Here is a 23,477-nt window from a genome sequence, read left to right as displayed (position 1 = left end):
TAATATTACTGACTTTTTTTGTTAGAACACTGAGCAAGCTGGAACAATTAGGAACATCCATCCTACGAAGATTGAACATGCATAGCATAATCCCCTCATGATAAAAATCAAATCAATACATAGAAAAATAGTATCTTACAGTTTCATTCAATATTCATGAAATAATGTTTTTTTTCTTTTTCAGAACATGACATGTGACTGTTTTTATTCAAATTTCAAATTTTGGTTCAGTTGTCAGCAAGTTCAGATAATTTGGGGTTTTCATCCAAGTATTTCTACATTTGAATTCACTTCTTCACTAGACTATGTACTTAGATCCTTATATGTATACTCGATGAGGCAGATTTTTCCTGAACTCAAAACACTTCGTTTTCACTGACTTTGGAGAAGTTTCTGCAGAAAATTTCAAATCTAACAATGCTGGCCATACAATATCCGTGAATATTACCTTTGCAGGGTGGTACAAATACTTAAATACTTTCTAACCGAGCCAATCTTTAGACAGAGACTGTACCTGCGCAAGGCTGTTGATTACATGGTTCTGTGTCCACACTTTCACCCACGCAGGGTCGACCGGTGGGTGACGGTGCTGGCTTGGTGCAGGAGCGGAACCGTTGTCTTATTCCTCCACCGCACATTGTTGAGCAGACTCCCCAGACATCCCAATCAGACCAGTTTCCATGGACTGTATCAAGGAAAACATGAATAAATAAATAGTAAAGGATTTGTATCGCGCACGTATCTACCTTGCTAGGTGCTTAAGGCGCTCCTATATTACCCCGGCTAAGCTAGTATACTGATTCCGGTGCGCACAGCTTGTTGAGGAATTACTTCCTGCCGGTACCCATTAACCTCACCTGGGTCGAGTGCAGCACAGTGTGGATAAATTTCTTGCTGAAGGAAAACACGCCATGGCAAGGATTTGAACCCAAGACCCTCTGTTTGAAAGGCGAGAGTCAGAACCACTAGACCACGACGTGCCCATAAATAGATGATTAATAATTTGAAATAATAAATAATGAATAAATTAATTAATCAATTGTCCAGTTAAACATGTTCCAAGGAATGATCAGAGCCCCCATCTTAAAAAGAGTTATGACTGATCTTATCAGTCTCAACTGCAATGTTTTCTATAGGATTCTGTACAATGTCCTTTGTAAACAAAATGAAAAACACTGAAGTTTTAAAAAAAAATCAATGTATGAATATAAAGCCTATCTAGAAAGCATTTTGAACAAACATGCATTTCAAATGTTGACATTGCTGTCTTTCCAGAGTTGCCATCGATTGGATCGACTGCAACTCCAGGTGAGATGGTTCCCTGACTGACATGTTATTTCATCAGTATTCATCAACAGGAACTTAAAAAAAGGAGAAAAGGAAGAAAATGGAGGGGATAAGAAAGAATAAAAAGATGAGCAGGAAGAGCAAGAAAAAGAGGAAAAGGGGAAGAGAAAAGAGCAGAAGGAAGAAGAAGAAAAGAAAGGACAGAGGAAGAAGAGGAAAATGAAGAGACAAGAAAGAAAAAAGTAAAAAAAGAGCCAGACGAAAAAAAAGGAAAAAAGGGAAGGAGAAAAGAGAAAGAAGAAGAGTTAGGAATTTTAGGAAGAAGAATAATAAAACCAACAACAATGTTAACAAGAAGACAAAAGAGAGGGAGAGGAAGAGAAGAATTAAAAGGAGACCAATGACATCACTGACCTGGACATTGTTCTGTATTACAGCGAATGGTCTGCTCAGTCCTACCCTCGCACGGCTGACCGCCATGAAGAGGTCCAGTACAGATCCTGGTCCTACTCTGTTGTCCCCCACCACAAGAGACGGTGCAGGTAGACCAGATACTCCATGATCCAAATACTCCATCAACTACAGACACAAAGAAGATTAATATCATAGGCATTTAAATATTTTTGTCTTGATCATAACCAGACTAATACTCATTGAATATGGTCACTTAGAATCCTTCTCCTGCAAATTGTAAACATTAGAATGGTTTCAAGTAGATCACATTTGTTTTAAATGATATTTTTTGTACATTTGTTTTCTATGACTCATGCCCAAAACAGCAATCAACACATGTTTCTCATATCATGAAAAAATATTAAAAGAACGATATGAATGCAATAAATCAAATCAAACCAAGTCAAATCCAACAGTAAAATAAGCATACCTCAATGATTTATTGCTGAAAAGACAATTTTTTATCAAGATACTCCAGTACAACAAATTGTATAACTTTGGGAAACATGTACTCAGACATCACAAATTTGGTCCCAAATGATGTGTTAGATACTACAGAAAAAGGTCATGCATTCACTGCAGCGATATCTTGGTGCATTAGCAAAACATCGCACTAAAGGAATGGAAGATGCCACCCGCAGCTTTTTACGATCAAGACTCTCTGTCAAAACCAATTGAGCGAAACCACGATATATAAAAAAAAAAGTACAAAAAGTAAATTGTGTACATACCTGGGCATGGTCGTACGTTACAGGCTCGTGTCTCTCTTGATAGTCCGGTACAGTCCCTACCACCATGACGTGGCTCAGGATTGTTACATATCCTCTCTCGGATGGTATTCCCGTTGCCACACGTTCGATCACATAGCTGCCATGATGACCAAGGGCCCCAGCCTCCGTCAACTGTGGGATGAGAGAAATGTTACATGTGTTATATATCCACTGATATTATGTTGTAAAAGCCTTTCTGTCATCATCATCACCACCTCCACCACAACCATCATTATCAAAATCATCATCATGATCACCATTATCATCATCATCATCATTCACCATCACCACCACCACCACCATCATTATCATCACCATCGTCACCATGACCAACCTGGGCATTCTCCTGTGAAGCATTGATCCTGTTGGATGCCTTCCCCTTCGCAGTCCCTTCCTCTATACTGCACCGGTGGATTGTCACAGAATCGTCGTCTCACGCGGACGCCGAACCCACAGGATGAAGAGCATTCCTCCCATGGCTGCCATTCACCCCATCGTCCATGGACTGAAGAAAGAGAGAGTAAGGATTTTCAGCCACACAAACAATATCAATACGACTACAGGTACTTCCTACATCAGGGTCACATATAATATCAATCCATCTTTGATAAAAATTCCATGTTCCCAAAGCAAAAGAAAATTACCCAGCTATTCAAAGTAATATACAGCTTATTGTCTATGTAGTAACACATTCAGTAAGATACATGCATACAGCTCCACAAACAAAATGACTCTCTGGTCATAACTATTCTTTATATCTACATGTATGTGAACATAACAGGACTGTCTACATTCATAATGTGTTATTTTTAAACTAAAGAGTGCAAAAGTGAAATTGACAGCCATTGAATTAGATAAAATGATAAATAATCCAATTCACCATTATACTGAGAAAATCTAGTCCATATTATGGACAAGAAAGTAGAAAAGGTCTGAAAAACTTAATTGAAATAACTGAAAGCAATGAACCCAGCACAATGAAACTGCTAAACAAAATGATAGAGAGCATGACCAGTTTGAAATGATTCCAAAGCAAAAAATTTATTACTGAACAATGAGTAAATGCAGTTTCATATATCTAGACGGCATGAAAGTGGAAGCATAGAGCAAAAACAATTTCATGTAACCCTATCCATGTTGCACCTTTTATGAAAGAAAAGATAACAGATATTGTGAATTCGTCAAAGAAGTTTGGTAAATCAGTCATTAGCAATCTTTATTTTTGAGTGATGATATTTTCTGATCTATAATGAAATTCTTTAGGAGTCAAAATACATTTTCAAGGTTTCAAAAAGTTCTCAACTCTCATATGCAGACTATCATTTACAACATATGATCACATGACAATATTTTGAACTGATGGCATTTATTCCCATTTATCCAGCTGTGTTACAAATGAAAGTGATAATGGGCAAAATATTGCAACAGTGAGGTGTACATGTATTTCTATTTCTTGTAATTCATCATGTCCTCATAAACTTTGTAAAGAGTACTAGAGTAAAGTAAATTGCCATTTATCTTTATTTTCACTATCACTTACCTGTGTAAAACACCACTCACTACAAATACACATATCAATATAAATACACCTGCATACATTCGTAATTCTGAAGCTTCGTTATTCCGAAGGTTTGTTAGTCCGAAAACGAAATGATTAACGAACCTTATTTCGTTTTCGGACTAACAAACCTTCGGAACAATGAACCTTATTTCGTTTTCGGATTAACGAACCTTCGGAACATCGAACCTTATTTCCTTTTCGCATTATCGAACCTTCGTAATAACGCCAAAAATGTTCGGATTAACGAACCCTTTTACGTTTTCGGATTAACGAACATCGAGGTATAGGCAATTTACGTGTTTCGGAATTACGAACCTTCGGAATTACGAAGTGTAACCAAATACGCCAACCACATCCCCACCCACATATCCACACACACACACACTCACCCTATCCATCCATTGCCTCACCCCATAAAAACAACAAAACAGCCATGACTTACTAGGGCAACTTTCCAAATGGCACGAGTTCTGTTCTACTTCTGGCCCCGTGCACTGAAGCCCATTGTTAGCCGGGGACGGGCTGTCACAGCGACGTGTGCGTATCCTCATGCCCCGCCCACATGTCTTACTGCACTGCCCCCAATCTGTCCACTCAGACCAGCCGCCATGCACTGAAAGAAGCATCCCATCATGCAATGCAAGGCAAGCAAGAAGCAAACTAACAATAAAAGTGGTTCAGAGTTTCTCAAGTCCACAAGGAACCGTTCATACAGTCAATAAAAAGGTGCTTTTAAGTACAAACAAGTTTTGGTGTCAAAATAAAGGCGAAAATAGTTTGGATGAATCTTGATCGTACTTGTTGAAAATAATGAATCTTTGCTTTTAATAGATCTAGGGAATGTTTCGTGAATCATCTTATCACTGAAAACTTTGCTGTGAGCCAATCAGATGCAAGGATTTCAGTAGCTTGTAACAAATAGTCATTCAAAATAACTATTTCAAGAAATGCTCCTCTGAAATCACAAAAAAAATTTTTATAACTTTGGTGACTAAATGCATACACTGTAAGGGAGTGTAAAAGTGGTTTCATATTTTTTCCCAAAACTCTATGGTAAACTCTGCTGATAATGGTGAATTTAAGTGAATGGATCTGATTGAATATTTCAATACACTTGTATTAACATCCAATAGACGTTTTGATGAATAACTATAAATCATTTTTTATTAATATTACTTGTTTAACACTTGAGAAACTCTGAGAAAATATAGCAACAAAAAATCAAATGAATGTAGAAAATAAAGGAGCAATGTTTGAATTAGCTTTCTGCCTTGAAAGCAAATTCCCAGTGACAAAAAGCATGTTTTCATGAATAATACATGGATTCAAATAACTATTCAAACGCTCATTTTTGTCAAAAGTCAGCATTAATTTTAAATCATAAAAATATGTTTCCTTATTTTTTGTCTAATGATTTTCTGATGATGCAAATCAATTTTATCAACAAATTCTGAAGAAAATTTACATGTATGATCTGTAACATCAAAGAAAAGTAGCACACTTGATTATTTAAATTTGGATTTTATAAGAATTTCAATTGCATAGCAACGATGCTTAATCTAAACAAAACTACAAAATGAGCAGTACAATTTCAAAGGCAGAATAGATGCCAACTAGATGATTTCTATCAATTTTTCAGTCATTTTTCTTTAACATATAGCATTACAAGACATGAAACAAGAAACAATACAAACTTAAGACATTCTGAAACAATTTACAGCCCAACACCTAAAACAATGAGCACAAAAATACTAACCCAAACAAAACAACAAAGTACAAACAATCATACAAGAAAACTAGCAAACAAAAAACTTTAAAAAGAAAAATTGACTTTCAAAGAAATTGTATAAAATACAATTGTTTAAATTTATAAGTTGGTTGGGTCTTAAGTGCTTTTACTTCTGATCTTTTTAGAAATATATGACATTTAAGATACAAATACATCAAAATATATATTCATAAACAAAATGAAGGTAAAATGTGTCTGCTTAGTAAATATTAAATATTTCAACATATTCAAAATAATGTGATGATGGTTGAAATTTGACATGAATATGATGTGCAGAAATATTTTGTGCAATGAAGTCCTGATTAGAACATATTTAGTTGAAATGAAGTAATGAAACTGCAAAGAAAAAGCATCAAAAGTTAATAAAAGATAAAACTGAACCAAGGCAAAATGGATGATGTGCAAAATATTAAAAATAAAACCATTCAAACACAAGTCTTTAAACCTCAATGTATTGGCATCTTTCAAGACTACACTTTATCATGTGCATAATTATTCAAGAAACAAAGGTAAAAAGAGAAACCATTAAATTTGTGAGAAAGGAGTGCCTTTAGACCAGAATTTTATTTTTTGTGCATTGATTTGAGGGTATTGCGTATAATGGTGCTCACATTTTATGAATAATTACTTTTTTGTAACAATGAAGAACAAAATCGGGACAAAAGACAAGGGCATAATCACAAACCCAATACAAACTCAAACTATCTAAAACATGGACAGTCAAAACAGATTTATTATTATAAATACCTGTTAAAAATTTGACCATTTGCATGCTGATGCTTGCAATGAAAAAATGTAAGAAAATAAAACGATTATATATTGTGGATTTCATGTTTCCTAAAAAAAATATTTTGTCTTCTGGAAATTGAAATTATAGATTTTATATTTCCATGATTTACTTGTATGACCAGAATCTGTGAGATCAAACACTGCATATATCATCTTCATAATTCACGATAGAACTATATCAGTCACTGAACAACTACTTGTGTATCAAGATGCAAATAATGAACTGACATGCATAACTCATGCTTTCCTAGCAAAACAAATAAGAGCTTGTTACTTCCTACGAACAGGATGCAATAGTGCCAATCAATGCTCAAGCCAATCCCTTAAACAAGCACTCACCCATAACAGTTAGGTAGACAGTCATCACTGTTCGACCCATCAGGTTTTCAGCAAGGCACATGTACGCGCCGCTATCGGTCAGTTGCGCTGCTACGATCTTGAGGGTGTTGTTTGGTAGGATGGCCACCCGCCCAACGGGTAACACCCTGAAACCTTCCTTCTGCCATCTCATAAAGGGCTCAGGCTCTCCTTGAGCCACGCAGTCCAAGAGAACGTTCTCTCCATGGGATACGGTCGTGTTCTGAGGCTCCACTGTGAACATAGGACGGCCTGCACACACAATCATAAAGAACTTTCATTTCTTGTTTTTAATAAACATGTACAACAATTCAGGTAAGATTGAAAAGGCTGAAAATAAACTCACAGGCCACAACTTTGCCATTTTCAATTGTATCTTCCGGCTTTTGTAACTGAGTTTTTAAACATGTTTAACATTATCAATTGGCATCAATTGGACATTCTAAAAAACTGACAAAATAAGTGGATGCTTTCTTGGAAAAAAGAAAAAAAATATTGAATTGATTTTACTTGTTACGCTACATTCAAACTCTATGAATGGGGAATGAAGGTTGAATTTTGTAATTTGGATCAAAAATTACAAAATAAAATTACAAAAACTAAGAAATATAATTAGATGTATCAGCTCCTAATAAGTAACATAGTCAAGCCACCATTTACTGAATATGGTTTATGGTATTCCCCATCTAAGTACACATTTATCAAATAACAAGCTTTTCAAACTGCTTTGATAGATTAAACACTGCATCATATAACCCAACCCAAATTGTACGTTATTCCCTATTCCTATATAATATTGATAAGTTTATATTCATAAGATGCATGGAGTCTTACTTTGTATTTGAAGTTGATAGCTGATTTCATCATGTCCATAGAGATTAAGAGCTTGACATCTGTAATGACCTGCATCAGATATCTAACAAAAAAAAGGAGCACAAAATATAAATCTAACTGAATACAAGATTAATCACACAACATCCAGGAAAATAAATTTGTAAAAATTTAAAGACAGGAAGACTAGTAACATTTTCTGACTATGTATGAACAGGATAGCTGATTTCATTAATAGGCACAATTTTAAAACTTATCATTAATTTGTAAAAAAGAAACAGTTTTAGCTTATGAATTTATCCATATTTATTCATGGTAAGTATAAAATCACCAGTCCCTCCCTACCAAGATGAATATACTGGAAAAAGAGTGATGTAAAAACACAGTAAACAGATTGTTTTAAATTCAATGTGATTCCTAATTGAATACAATCTGGTATTCATTTCTGTTTATTTTGCATAATTTGTATGTCTCATCTTGTTTTTTTACTCATATTTATTCTATAAATTCAAATATTATAAAGTCAAAGTGGTGTCTTTATGCAGACATTCTGCTATAAGGATGCTATACGTCTTGTTTTGTCAATGGCGACTGTGATGATTTGCAATGATAAGCTGCCTGTAGGATTCCCTCAGGAAAAAAAACATGGCTCTTGACTTTTGACAAGGTGCCTACAAATTCCAGTTTTCCTTCAACGCACTTCCCTTTATCTAAAGGATGAAAAACTTGATGACTGGTACTTACAGCGGTTGGTGCGATTATGAGAGAGCCATCGGAAGTTTGTTGCATGCTGTCCGACAGCGCTACAGGACGATTGTCCTTGAGCCATGTAACCTCAGGTCGTGGGTCACCCTCGGCGGCACACGTCAACACCGCCCTCTCACCAAGGGTCAGGGTTGTATCTGATGGGACTGGAATGATCCTTGGAGGCACTGTAATATGATGGGATAGTGAGGGGGTTAGTTCAGGAAAGGTTTTGGTAAAGGTTCAAGAGCTTTATTTGATTGTGCAATTCAGAGTAGAACATATACAAGAAAATAATGAAAATTTGCAACAATGAGATCTACATTCTGAATATAGATGTTTTCCACACTTTGAATCTCTAGTTGAACCAGGAGCCATAAGGATAACTTTATCTGATAATTATATGTATTCTTTTTTTTTAAGTAGAAAATAATATAAAACATTCAAGAAAGGAAATAAGATCAACCCAAATGGCATAAATGGATCCTAGTCAAGCATTGTTTGACTCACATATCTGAGGACTGTTTCATGAAGATTTACAACTACAGCATGTTTGCCATTATCATGCCTACACCAAGGAAACCTTAATTGTGATTAATCGCTGAGAGCTAAGCTGCTCTTGTACATATCATAATGGCAAAGCTGCCATAATCAAATTTCCTTTATGGAACGGGGCCCCTAAACTGGGAAAGCAAAACTCAAAATAGAAAAGTATGTAACTCACCCCTGACACGTACGGCGGTGATTGCGGTGCGTACACCAAGTACGTTTTCAGCTCGGCACATGTAGGTTCCACTGTCACTTTTCTGTACGTTATGAATGGCCAGTACACTACGTCCATCATAAGTAGGTGGGCCTACAGAAACAAAATTCATGCATAAGTCATTCCTAACTTCAGTCTTCTCATCCACAACAATGAAGGTATTATACCGTTTTTATATACATATATTTTTTGGCACATTTATGAAAATAAATTACACATGAATAATTATCCAGACAATGACAGTGATGAGATTGAAACTTATCTGAACAGTGAAAGAAATACAATGCTAAGACAAAGTTGGTCATATTTAATGTTCATATTCATCAATAACTAGAAGGACTAAAAATCAAACAATCAAAATCTGAAAATTATGATTATCAAACATCAGTGTTGTAAGTGTCCATATATGAAAACAAGTGAGAAAGCTGTAAGTTTGGAAACTCCTATACTCCTTGTACAGAGAAAAGCTGAAAATTAACAGAAAGTCAGGGGAAGCTTAAATCAACTTAAGTTGACTTCCACATCCATCAAATTTTCAATGACATTCTTAAGGTCCTGTCACAATGCCATTTTAACACTTTGACACGGAATGCATAATTTCCATATTTCTCTATTCTCTTACTTGGTATCAGTTCCGTCCCATTGACAAGCCATGTAATATCTGGCATTGGTACACCAACTGCCTCACAGATTAGTTCAAGTCTGTTCCCTGCCGCTAGTTCAACATCATTAGGGAAGTGGGTGAACGTTGGAGCAACTGAAATTGAAACAAAAAATAATGAAATCAAGATATGTTATAATGTTCATGTTCCAGTTAACCCTGTCTTTAGTTTAAAGGACGAATCCACCCAAACAAAAAGTTGATTTGAATAAAAAGAGATAAATCCAACAGTGCATATCACTGTTTTGTGAAAAAATAAGAGAAACTTTAAAATGTCATCATAACTTCCTGATTTTAAATCTGATTTTGTGGAAATTTTCAGCATTATGCTAGATTGATTTTTCTCTATTTATTCAAATCAACATTTTTCTGGGGTGGACTTGACCTTTACAGATCACTGACGGGTGACAAGAAAAGCATTCTTCATGAGGTGGTCTTAATGGACAGGTTTGTGTTTTTCTTTTTTCAATTAGAATGTAGACAGGTAGTTCTTCCATACAGGCGGTCCCTAGAGGAGGCATGGCTGCCTCTAATAAATATTTGGACCAAAAGAAAATGAGTGAAATCCAAACACCTATTCAGCTACATTATTGCTTATTACTAACCAGTTGTGAGGTGAATGTTGGAGCATCTGAAAATAGGTGAAATCTAAACACTAATTCAACTTCCTTTTTGAATATTTCTAATCAACCTTTGGTGCTATGTCAGGTCTTGAAGTTGGTGAAAATCACATTCTCTCTCCATTCTTACAAAGCTCGGTGACTACAAGAAGGGCGATGTGAGTGGCTCTCTTTCATTATAATTTTATATGGTATTCCTATCCATGTGGTGTTGGATCCCCTCAGTGCTCTCTTTCTCGAACATAATTTGCAAGCACCAGATTTTGCTTTTTTTTTGTGTGTCTTTATTTGGGAGAATTGAAAACCGAAATCTACAGACATTAGATCGAAGAAAGAGAGGTAAACGGCATGGAGGTGGAGTCGTATCCCATCACTGACTGTTGTTTTTCCTGTAGTTTGCTTATGGTTTTTCAGAAGAGCAATGAAGGAAGTGCATACCTTGAACAGTAAGGTAGAAATTTAGTCTGTTGCTGCCAATCGAGTTCTCTGCCACACATGTGTAGGTACCGCTGTCTACTTCCTGGGGAAGAAATCAAGGGAAATATGACAGATGTACATCATCAGATTTGTACATTCAAGAAAAGAACAAATTGTATCTCTTAATTAAGTATGAATTGTACACAGAATTGGTTTATACATGTACATGTATTCATCAAACATCCACAAAACTTGTCAAACATGCTTGCTTGAATTGGTTGACATTCACACACGTCCTCAATCCACAAGGCATTTTTTTCCTGTTCTTAGGATTTTTTAGCAGCACAAATATTCCTCAATACTTAATAGGATCATCTGTAAAATAAACCTTGCTTCTTTCTAAATTAAATACCCCTATTTTAACATCTTAATTTTATTCCAATTTACTCTTGGACTAGCAATATTACCAAAATCATCTCTCTTTCACAACGTTATGAAGAGATTTGATGAAATTAATCAATATCGTAGTATCATCTGCGAACTGTTTTTATCTCTCTGTGTGGTATGCATAATTTTTTTTTAAATATCTATTCCTCTGATCTTATCCTTTTCTTTACTATGAATTCCTAAAATCTATTCAACCAAAACAAACAATGCTCACAATGGGACACCATTGTCTTGAACTTTTATAAATATAAAATTATTCTGATAAACCAAGCTGTATTACTCTACAATAGGCATTTTTATATAACATTTTAATCCAATTTATAAAAGATACCTTAAACTTCATTTGCTTTAATGTTAAAAAAAACATTATTTGAATCATTACGGATATAAACAATTTTGTGTATTAGAAGTTAAGAAAATTATTGATATGTTGTAATTCATGATGTATTTGACTCTTGAACAAAGTAATTATTCCTATGTACATGTATGTAAAAATATTTTGAAATAATAAATCCTTAAAGAAGAGGCAAAGATAAACACAAGACATTACCATCTGAAGAAATTAATCAACTTTACCTGTACTCTATCAATGATAAGCTCATGGTTTTCAGTCATGGTGATTCTACCGGTCGGCTCTATCAGAACTCCATCCTTCCTCCAACTGACCACAGGCGGAGGGTAGCCATCAGCTGGACAGGTCAGTACTGCTCGTCGATTCACACTGATGGTCATCTGTGACAGTTCAAGGGGTAGTCTAGGAACGCTTGGACGATCTAAGGCAAGAACAAAGATATTTTGAGTTATGTTTTGTATATGTACATGTATGTACATTTTTTGGGGGGGGTCTTTTTTAATGTCAATAATAATATCCTTCCTATAGGTGTTTTTCATATGTCATTATCAATTATAAGTATTTATCAAACTCTGAAATAAGAAATGTCTATAACCAACAACCAGTTTATTTGTTATACATGTACATATAAACCAAACTTGCAATTTGGCTGCAATAAATACAGGTTAGAATATCTGCAAGAAACAAATATTGGGAGACATTTAGAGATCAACATAGTCACAGAACAGAAACTAGCATGAGTTTTTAAAATGAGAATAATAGAGAATGACATCGGAGAATGACATCAGAGAATGAGTCTGAGAAATATTTGCACAATCCAAAGGGCTAGTTTTGATAGATATTTATCATAATTATATCAATGAGAATGAGATGTGACCACCTAGGTCACAACTGCATCATAGATTAGTCTATATCTAAATAATTTAGCTTTAAAGAGAAGATGGAAATCCCAAAATGTCAAAAACTGGTTGATTCTTGAAATTTATCTTTCTTGTTTACCAAAATCAAAGAATGGATGGATTCATATCCTGAAAGAAAGTACAAATTCGACTTTCAAAACTCTGTATATACAGACTTTCCAAACTTTCTGATGGGATTTGGGAATGAATACTTGAATTATCTGTTGTCATGGTTACTGAAGCACATGTTTACTAATTCTCAGAGCAACATATTCTGGGCACTCACCGAGTACTACCAGCAACCGTTCAGCTTGGTCGAAACCAGCATCATTCTGAGCCAAACACGTGTACGATCCCCTGTCCTCTGCCCGAACAACAGGTATCTTCAGATTCCCATTGGCAAGCGTCAGACTCTGGTCTCCCGAGATATCCCGTCCATTGAACAACCAGCGAATGCTTGGTTTGGGGGTCCCGCTCACTCGGCATTCCAGCTCAACGGACCTATCGACCCTGGCCTCGTAGGTGTTGTTGGTCTGTGCTATCCTGGGTGGCTCTGTTGGGGAGGGGGGTGGGGAACGAAAATGAATCAAAATGAATGAAAATGAATCCACTTTATCGAGCCATATGAGTCTTACTAGTAAAATGTTTCTTCAAAAACAAAATTGTGTTCATATGGATACTTGCATGCAGCATGCCTCATTGATGTAGATGCAGGTATACAAGAATAAAAAAACTCTCGCAATATCTGTTGTTTTTCAAAAATGTTTTTGTTTAAAACAAATCTATCAAAACCATAAAAATATTTACTATTTAACTATAATACGTGCAATATGGCTGAGCATTCAGACTCCATGAGCCCCAAAAGAATGACTTATCAAACCTAGTGCCAAACTCAATTGGATAGCTCTTGAGATATGTGAAATGGTATGATGAATGACAAAATTAAAGAGAAAATAGCCTATAAAAACAGTTAGCACTCAAGACCAGTGGTCACCACACCTTCAACACATGTATCTTATTCTATACAAGCTCTAACAAATCAACGAGCTGCAAAACTCTCCATCCTACCCTCACTCACATGACCTTTGCATAAAAGACTTCTAGGAGTCAACAGTCAAGAGACCAATGAGCGTCATAGTCTTGTGGTTATGACTTTTGTCTTTTAATCAGAGGGATGCGAGTTTGACTCTTAGCCATGGCATAATTTCCTTCAGCAAAAAGTTTATCCACAATGTGCTGCACTCGACCCAGGTGAGATGAATGGGATCCAGCAGGATTAATTCCTTGAATGCACTGAGCACTGGAGAGCAGCTTGAGCTAAATCTGGGGTAAAAATTAATAGTGCACCTCTAAGCAGATTATCTCTAGATAGATGGCACTATAGAATTGCCCATTATCATCATCAATAAGAAATCTTACCTTGAACCTCCAGAATGACCTTGAAGACATCAGCCCCTGCTCCGTTCTTAGCGATGCAGTCATAGCGGCCTGCATCCGAAGGCTGAGCGTCGTTGATCTGCAACATCCCATCATTGATGATGATGAATCCTTCCATGGGCGACACCCGCTGGCCATCCTTCTGCCAAAGGATCTCCGGGGTAGGGACGCCGGTTGCATCGCAGAAGAGACGGACGGACTGACCGATACGGGTGGTCACCCTGCCACGCCCCGGTGTGATCGTTGGTTGGACTAACATATTCAAGAAAGAGAAAGAATGCAGCTCAATGATCAAATCTGACAATGAAGGTGTTCGCTCTTTGCTTGAGTCTCACACATAATGCGGTAGCTCTGTACACTGTACATCAAGAAAGGCGAGTTTATATCAGATCAGTTTACCTCACTATTGCTCTTGTTAGGCACCTGACAATAAAGATAATTACATTTATATAGCGCTTAATAATTTGTGTTTTAAACCGCTTTACATGTACCTATCATTACCCAGCTATGGGATCCTGGCAAAAACCTTGACAAAAAGATGTGACAAGTATTTCAGAAGGAATCCCGCTATTAAGTGCAAGTCTTTTCGTAGTGGCTTTCCCACATCCCAAAGGTTTTTTTTTGTGATGAAATGTGAGAAATGGTAACAGAAATTGCTTGTGAGATACGTGTGGGATACCTAGATACCTCATGCATTTAACTGCTTCATGCGACAATAATAAATAACGTTTCAAATGTTGTTATTTGGATATTCTACATTGAGGGAAGTCGTAATTGTTTAACTTGTTTAATTTAGATTAACTTTTGGTGGGCATGGCTTTTAACATATTCCAGCTAACCACATACAATGGCCCCATATTCTGAACTCAGGATTAATTCAAACTCTGGCATGCGGTTGTGGTGTAACTATGGATTGCCAATTGTGACACAAATCTCTCACAGTACAGATTCAATCAGCTCATTTGACACCCAAACCATTGGTAACTTTTTGAGAATGCTATAAATGCAGTCGACTTCACAAAAAATGACGAAAGACCAAAATGGACCCTGTAAGGAAACATACAATTTACATCATTATTTGACTGTTTGGGCCTCCTATAATTTTAGCACAGGGTTTAGACAAAAGGGCTAAAATAAATTGGGACTTCAGAATATGGAACCCGGGTGTTACCTTGAACCTGTAGATCTATCCTTCTCGTCAGATTGCCAGCGGAGTTTGATACAAAGCACTCAAAGACACCTTCGTCTGCTACCGTCACCGTGGCGATATGGAGCAATCCAGCAGGATCAATGTCATACCTGTGTTACAATTCAATGAACATTGAATCAATTTCAATTCATTTTTAAAATTTATGAGTTAACCCTTCCATCATCACTCTATCGATGCTAGAAGCAGTCAATAATAACACTAAATAATAATAATAAAAAAATTTCTAAAGTGCTTAATATGCATTGTTTCTTCTAAGTACTGGATACATAGACAAAAATAAGTACAGCGTACATGTAAGTTGAAGAATCTAATATTCAATGGTTTATACATGTACAGAAGATTACTTACAAATTACTTGTGATGGATCTACAAATTCATTATCCAAAACTAAAGAATTCTTCACAAAAAATGGAAACAACGCAATATTCATTAAGTTGATCAAAATCAGGAGGGGTATAAAGAACCACACACCTAAATGCAGTTTTGCACATACAAAATCAGATATCCTCAAATTGCATTAATAAAATCTTCTTTGAGAAGTTTTCAATCACTTGAAGATACAAATCAAAGGGTCCATAATTCTACAAATTAGGAGAAGTTAATGCATAACCAAGATAGACAGATTCCATGAACTACTTACCTTACGCTAGCTGGTGATATGAAGGCATTATTCTTTGTCCATGTCACGGTTGGTTTGGGGACACCATAGCTCTCGCAGTCAATGGTTGCAGAGCCACCAGCTATGACGGCAATTTGGTTAGGCTCCCTTGACAGTATTACAGGTGGAACTGAAAGAAAGAGATGATCAAAGGAGAATAAAGTATCTGGGGCCCCATTGCAAATAAAGCTACTATTATGGTAATTTTTCCATCCAATGGTAACTACCATGGTAACGCTGATCAACAGCCAATCAGAATAAAGGATTCCATGCAGGTTTCCATAAGATTGCAAAGTTACCATAATGGTAACTTTTATGCAACAGGGCACTGCTGATATTTTTAGAGACCTCCAGTCAATCAATCAACAACAAAACAGTTCACTATACTGTGCTCTCCCCTCCCGCTCGTTCATTCTGATAAGGGGAGCCCTCATTGATGTATCATTCAAAATCATTGCCCATCTGCTCAGAGCTCATAAATCGGATATTTGAAATACTTTGCACTCTGTTTATGCACCTCGGGATTTAAGAACTACAAAAATGTGTCTGTGGTCCAACAGAATGCAAAATTTAATTCCATCATAATGTATGGAGGGTGCAACTTATTCTTTTCACTGGGTAAATCTAATGGCAAGTTATAAGCTACTGTAAAAAGCTACTGAAATCCTGAAGAGGTAATGAGTGAACAGGAAACCTTTCACATAATTTAGAATTCATTATCGACAAGCTTCAATCTTCTTACAAAAAAAAAATTCCTTTAATTCCTTAAAAAGCTGTGTGCTCTATGAACGCCTAGCTTAGCTGGGTAATATAGGAGCGCCTTGAGCACCTAACAAGGTGGATATGTGCGCAATATAAATACCCTATATCATTATTAATATTATTTTAAAAAATTGCCTGGAATATCTATCTAACAATGAACCCAATGGCCTGAGCTTTGTCAGTTTAGAAGAAAAACTGCATACCAACTAACCGTCAATAAATAGGTTGAAGAGCTTAGTCTGATCTCCTGCGATGTTGGTTGCTACGCACTGGTACATGCCCTCATCGTGGAGCTGAGCGTTGGGGATTCTTAGCGTGGTTCCATCGGGAGAGATGAGTACACCGCTCTGGAAGGGGTGAAGGCGATGTCCATCCTTATACCAGACGATCTCGGGGACTGGAATGGCCACCGTTGGACAGCTAAGCTCTATTCCCATGTTATTGATGACCGACACATTGTGAGGGAATTCTGCCCCTTCGATTTCAGGGCTCACTGCAACGATACGAATGGAGAATTCACTTTTTTTTATTTATTCATTCATTTTCATCAACTTTAAAATACAAATCACTACAAAAAATTTAAAGGATGAGATAGCAAGACTAGGAAAAAACTTAAAAATGAAAAAAATGGTGACTAAATGAGAATCTGTTGCCTTTAGTAAGAATCATCACGATAATATGGCTATAATGTACATGTAAGTAAAATAATAATTATAACAGGGATGCCAGTGGCAAATGGTCATCATCATCACCACCATCATCATCATCATACGGTAGCAGAAAACAATACGAGTCAAGATATTCATCCAATAAACCATGACATTTATTTGCTGCTCTAAGCTTACCTCTAACATTCAACACATAACTCTTGGAGATATTCCCCACGACATTGCTTGCCACACAGGTGAACTCCCCAGCATGGATCCTGTTCACTCGATTAATCCTGAGAACCTCCCCGGAGCTCAGCACTGCCACTCCCGGTTCATTGTGGGTCACCAGACGCCCATCTTTATACCATCTGATGGTGGGAGGGGGGTCACCGCTGGCATGGCAACTAAGCTGGGTGGAGTCTTTTTCGTTGATGCTCATCAAGGTGGGACCCAAAGGACTACCGTCAGGGAAGTTAGGAGGAACTGATCATAGAATGAAGAAAGCATGAATGAGAAATTCTGCATCAGAATCTTCACATAACTAGCAAACTCTGGTAGGAAAGATGTATAATATTCTCGCTATGTACATTGTAGCGCATGGCATGAATTTGCTACTGGTGTTATCCCTCATGCTGTATATTCTAACCTTCAAGCTACCAGTAGTTACTGGGTCACACAAGTGACCTACCTCGAGGTACTTTTAGTTATTGTCGATAGTTTGGAATGAACAATCATACTACGTGTATATATATTTTTTTGCTAAAAGACATACGGTTGTGCTGCCTTAACCCTCATATTTATAATATTTTATGGAATTGCCTAACAAGAGAATTTTGGAAGAGCAATTTTTGTTGAATGGCCCCCCTTGAAAAACATTAATTAATACTGCGAGCTGATATTAATCTGGAGGGTACAGTACTTACCATGGACAGTAAGGCCAAAGAACTTGGTGGAGTTTCCGGCATTGTTGGTAGCAATACAGGTGTACCTTCCCTCGTTGTTGACCTGGACCTGACTGATCTCTAGGATCTGACCATTGGGAGAGATTCGGATGTTAGCATCCTCCCGGAGAGGGATGCCGTCCTTCTGCCAGATGATGGTTGCCATGGGGATGGAGATGTCAATGGTGCAGTACAGCCGAGCAGGATTGTTGAGGACGACCACGATGTCTATCGGTCTGTAGGCATCAACGATGACGGGAGGAACTGCCATCGAGAGAATAGGAATCCAAAAATTTCAAGAACATCAAGAATTGCTTCTCAAGAAGATATCAACCAAATAATATATTAAGTACGATCATACAGTATGATGGACCTTATGCCAAAGTTATGGTGTAAAGGTATGATCACTAAATTTTGTGAAAATGAAACAGATACATCAGTTTGAACCAAACTACTTCACTTCTGATTTCACATTTTAAGCTTGTTGTTAAGTACATATTTGTTCATCATTACTGTTGCCTTTATATGAAAAGATACAAGAAGAGAATGGTTAGTATATACACCGATGTCGACTCACCCATCACAGTAACGTTGATTGTTAAACTGGTATTCCCAGCTACATTCACTGCCCTGCATGTATACACACCAGCATCAAAAGGCATAGCTCCAGGAATTACCAAGGTTCCATCATCCCTGATCTTATAATCCGGAGGAGAGAGAACACGGTTGTCTCTGAACCAGGCCACCCTCGGTGTGGGTGTCCCGGTGGTCGGGCAATGCAGTTCGATGTCATCTCCTTCCACCAGCTGGACATGCAGAGGACCTGTCTTATGTGGTGCTCTGAGAATGCTGGGTGGTTCCTGCACCTTCAGTAGGATGTCCAAAGACCGTTCGCCTACCTCGTTGTTGGCAACGCAAGAATATATGCCACTGTCGCCCTCTCGAGTGCTATTGATGGTCAGGCTTCCTCCATCACTGCTGATGCTGAAGGATTGGGTACTGAAAGGGATTGGTATGTTGTCCTTTCTCCAGCTGATGGTTGGTCCAGGAAATCCTGTAGCTCGGCATCTCAGAGTCACTGACTGATGAGGTCCTATGGTCACTACCTCTTGCTGAGTGCTGATATTGGGAGGAACTGAAATGGTGAAGGAAATAGAGAATTTAAGACATTAGGGATGTAGTCGAGATGGGCCTCAAGGGCAAATTTTGCCAGCCTTGGCCTCGGCCCGAATCACGTGTTCAAAATCTATGGGAGGTTTTCTCCAGCTGCCACAGGACTCAGAATTACCGGCCTTCACTACAACACAACACATCATCTTACAGATAGAAAAGATCATCATTGATTTCAATTGTTGAAGCAACAGTCTCACATTAACAGAATGCAAAGGAGTGGATTCCATTGAAATCATTTTTCTAATCGTAATGTCAAAACCAGCCATACTCACTCTTGACAACAAGGTGAAAGTTCTTGATGGCGTATCCAATGTTGTTGGTCGCCACGCAAACGTAGCCCCCGCTGTCCGTGTGTTGGGGAGCCACGATTCTTAGCGATCCATCCTCCCCAATGATGTAGTGATCATCAAGGACCTCTAAAGGTTTGTCATCTCTCTCCCAGGTAACCGTGGGTTCTGGGTTACCTTCCACCTCACAGTAGAGGGTGATATCAACATCCTGGGTTGTGGTCAGATACTCGTCCTGGCCGTTGAGGATACTGGGTGTAACTGCAACAAGGTAGCCAATGAATAGTTGCCAAGTTAATAAATGTTTTTTACACACAAGAAGATTCCTCTGTACAAATTTTTATAAGCCTAAAGAAGGATAATCAAATTATAATCAACAACACTAAATAATTTTAGGTATACAGATATAGTTTACATGGACAGGAGACTGAATACCTCCACTAGTGTTCCAAAGATATATTCCCATGCATTCCTTCATTTCATGGTGTACCATGAAGCTTCTACATCGACCTCTACCATTCCCCCTTCATAGATACCTCTAAGAGATATTGAGGATATTCTCACCCTGCACGTCGATTGTCCATTGCATGGAAGCAGTCCCGGCATCATTGGTGGCAGTGCAGTAGTACTCTCCGGCATTGGCTATGTTGACAGACCCAATTTCAAGGGTGATTCCCTGATCTTTGATGGTGACCGCTTCTTCCAGTCCAGTCAACATCATGTCTCCTTTGTACCAAGTGATGATCGGAGGTGGGAAGGCATCAGTGACCATGCACTGGAGTTCAATAGAATCATACTGGCCAACTGGGTACTCGACAGGTGTCTTCGAGCCTGGGATCTTAGGAGCAACTGTGCAAGAAAGAGAAAAAGAAAGAAGAAAGGTTCCATGACATTTGCTTAGTGGACAATTGCTACAATGGAAAATTTGCACGTGAAGCCAAACATTAAACCTGATCTTCAAAACTAACTAACCTGAAATCCAAATCTTGACATCAAAAACTCTCTTTTAAATCCTGATTCTACCCTACACATGTATGCCCTCTGAGATATAAAGACCAGACCAAATGTCGCAGGAGCATATATCCTGTCATCGAAAGCATCATCTTCATCTTTCAATCTCTTCTTCAAATACATATCATACGCTTTGAGAGTGCTTTTAAGGACTGCACTCCAACATGAAACGAACATTCTACTTTCTGACCTACACTTTCTCGCTTACGCATTTCATTGAATCTCCCTCTGTCCACTTTTCTTGGTACTTTCTATGACTTCCCACACAGTGCAACATAAACCAATACATACAAACATTATTCGAAGGTGTATTTCAAAGGAGCATTACGTATGCAAAGTGAAGTTAGTTTGTATTTCCACTAATCTTATAAGTGTGAATTATGCAATCCTTGCAGGATATAGATAAAAGTGTGCGAAGTGAGAACTAGTGGTTTTGCAAGACATAGGACTGATTGGAGAAGCAAATAAAACTTGCATCGCTTTAAATACTGATGGGAGAAATCCTACAAACTATTGATAAGTTATTTCAAAATGTGGCTAATTAGCAAGCCGCGTGGTACAATATCTTTTGTATTCTTATATCGCAAAATTAGAATCGCAAACAAAAAGTGATTCGAGATTACACTTTTCTGCTAAGGGAGAGAGAAACTGAGGCAGCAGAGGAAAGGAAACCTCTTTTTCTTACCTGAAACATCAAGCCTAACCTCCCTACTCAGGACGCCAACAGCATTGGTGGCTTCGCAGGTGTAGGAACCCCGATCGATGGACTCCACATCCCTGATCATCAAGGAGCCGTCTTCCAGGAGCTCCATCTTGCCGTAGTTCATGGGGACTTCACGGTTGTTCTTCAGCCAGCGGTACTGTGGCTTGGGACTGCCGCTGATGTTGCACGGGATGATGACGTTCTCGTCCACACCGGTCGAAACGTTTCCTGAGGCATCAGGCTGAATGGATGGGGGTGCTATAGAGAGAGAGAGTAAGTGATATCTGGTTATTTATAATGCATTCAAGATATACACTGTATGTACCTAAGCGCTAACATGATTCGTTATTATTATTACCTCATTTATATGATTCAATCAAGTAATTATACACACATTGTTTGATTTGCTCCACTTCCTGGGGAGTTTTGGAAACAGTCACCATTGAGGTGCCCACAATACCGGACAAGCTACAAGGACTTTCACATCCTACCAGGTACCCATTTAGCGCCTTCGGGGAGAGTGGCTAAGTGTGGATTAACCCATTGTCAAAAGATGTTAAGCCCTGGTGGGATTTGAATACATGACCCTCTGATTAGAAGGCAAGGGTCAGAACCACTACAGCAAGGCTCATCCGTGGTGAAAGAGAGAGAAGAGATGAGAAAAAGCATTTCAATAATATTTCATATTCACGGCAATATTCTGCATTTATATAATGTCTAATATATTTGACTTACATATGTAAGCCATTGCAATGAGAATTAACAAGTCTGTACAAATCATGACATTTGATTGCTAAGAATCTAAGCTGCCTGATTTTTACTCTGGTAATTATTAGATAATGAGAACTTGTGATAGTTGTGATGATAATAATAATAATAACAACAACAACAATAATAATAATAATGTCCTATTTAGTGAGGGTGGCAACTTCAGTTCCAAAAAGTGTTCTCCCGGCATACCCAGCTTAACACGATTATGTTATTGTGACCCCAGGTTTAATTAGAAGACTAGGTGCTCAGAGTATAAGAGGAATTTCTTCCTACTGGACACCCAAATTTACTACACCTGGGTGGAGAGTGGTAAATGTCGATTAAACAACAACAATCACGAGATGTTCCTCTGACTTACTGTGGATCCATAGCGTGAGGGTCTTATGATCATGGCCAGCCTGGTTGACGGCGACGCATCGATAGTGTCCAGAGTCCAGCTCCTCCACACTCCGGATCCTGAGGGAGCCGGAGAACAGCTGCTCCAGGTTGGGGTTGGAGAGATTAAGAGGAGCTCCGTTCTTATACCATGTGATCTCGGGGAATGGGACTCCAGCTGACTCACAAGGAAGGATGACAGAGCTGGAGAGTGTACGGACAATGTCCGACGGCCCATCATTGATAGATGGTGGCACTGAATATGAAAACAAGAAAGGAAAGATTGTATTCATGCATATGATCGTTAAAAACTTATTCACACCAACTTTTTTTTCCTAAGCCTAGATTGGAGTCATTGGCAGCTGTATTTAGCTTCAGGATATATTTTTAAAAGTTAACATTTGACTTCCTAGCTAATGATATACATATGAAATTCAATAAGAATTACATGCACTATGCATAAACATAATAGCGTTTACTTTATACCAAATTTCATAATGCAGCTGAACATACAAAACCTCAAGGAAGACTATGTACAAGCAACATAGTGAACATTCAGATTTAGTAACAAATCTGAAAGCATCACCAAATAAGGTTACAATAATAAGTAAAAAAAATAAAGAAAAAAAATGTTTGGCATAACCTGAACAACCCAAGTCAACCTGCCAACTTTTGCTTTTCAAATCAAATTTGACCCAGACCCCCCCAAAAAAAAAAAATGTACCAACTGAGCCTCATTATCATTATTTTGCCTATATC

At 37.7% G+C, this 23,477-nt stretch overlaps 1 protein-coding gene across 2 annotated transcripts in view; it reads right to left on the bottom strand.

Moving 5' to 3' along the window:
• Positions 1 to 23,477, bottom strand: part of LOC121428859 (hemicentin-1-like) — a 103,399-nt gene that overhangs the window by 13,065 nt on the left and 66,857 nt on the right. Inside the window, exons 30-53 of one of the 2 annotated variants that reach the window (XM_041625728.1) lie at positions 22,702 to 22,974; positions 21,555 to 21,830; positions 20,423 to 20,707; positions 19,844 to 20,119; positions 18,976 to 19,533; positions 18,381 to 18,662; positions 17,653 to 17,940; positions 17,019 to 17,300; positions 16,028 to 16,175; positions 15,349 to 15,476; positions 14,160 to 14,429; positions 13,027 to 13,293; positions 12,066 to 12,262; positions 11,064 to 11,145; positions 9,967 to 10,101; positions 9,306 to 9,437; positions 8,582 to 8,769; positions 7,841 to 7,922; positions 6,989 to 7,258; positions 4,514 to 4,684; positions 2,845 to 3,015; positions 2,472 to 2,642; positions 1,702 to 1,866; positions 515 to 685 (exon numbers count right to left, since the gene is read on the bottom strand). In XM_041625728.1, the coding sequence (XP_041481662.1) occupies positions 515 to 685; positions 1,702 to 1,866; positions 2,472 to 2,642; positions 2,845 to 3,015; positions 4,514 to 4,684; positions 6,989 to 7,258; positions 7,841 to 7,922; positions 8,582 to 8,769; positions 9,306 to 9,437; positions 9,967 to 10,101; positions 11,064 to 11,145; positions 12,066 to 12,262; positions 13,027 to 13,293; positions 14,160 to 14,429; positions 15,349 to 15,476; positions 16,028 to 16,175; positions 17,019 to 17,300; positions 17,653 to 17,940; positions 18,381 to 18,662; positions 18,976 to 19,533; positions 19,844 to 20,119; positions 20,423 to 20,707; positions 21,555 to 21,830; positions 22,702 to 22,974 (5,268 nt within the window). The remainder of the gene's footprint in view (positions 1 to 514; positions 686 to 1,701; positions 1,867 to 2,471; positions 2,643 to 2,844; positions 3,016 to 4,513; positions 4,685 to 6,988; positions 7,259 to 7,840; positions 7,923 to 8,581; positions 8,770 to 9,305; positions 9,438 to 9,966; positions 10,102 to 11,063; positions 11,146 to 12,065; positions 12,263 to 13,026; positions 13,294 to 14,159; positions 14,430 to 15,348; positions 15,477 to 16,027; positions 16,176 to 17,018; positions 17,301 to 17,652; positions 17,941 to 18,380; positions 18,663 to 18,975; positions 19,534 to 19,843; positions 20,120 to 20,422; positions 20,708 to 21,554; positions 21,831 to 22,701; positions 22,975 to 23,477) is intronic. The other variant, XM_041625729.1, reaches the window with a different exon arrangement.

This window comes from Lytechinus variegatus, chromosome 15, assembly GCF_018143015.1.
Source record: "Lytechinus variegatus isolate NC3 chromosome 15, Lvar_3.0, whole genome shotgun sequence".
NCBI classification, from domain to species: Eukaryota; Metazoa; Echinodermata; class Echinoidea; order Temnopleuroida; family Toxopneustidae; genus Lytechinus; species Lytechinus variegatus.
Note: the sequence above shows the minus strand (reverse complement) of the source record. Positions and strands in the feature narration are given on the sequence as shown.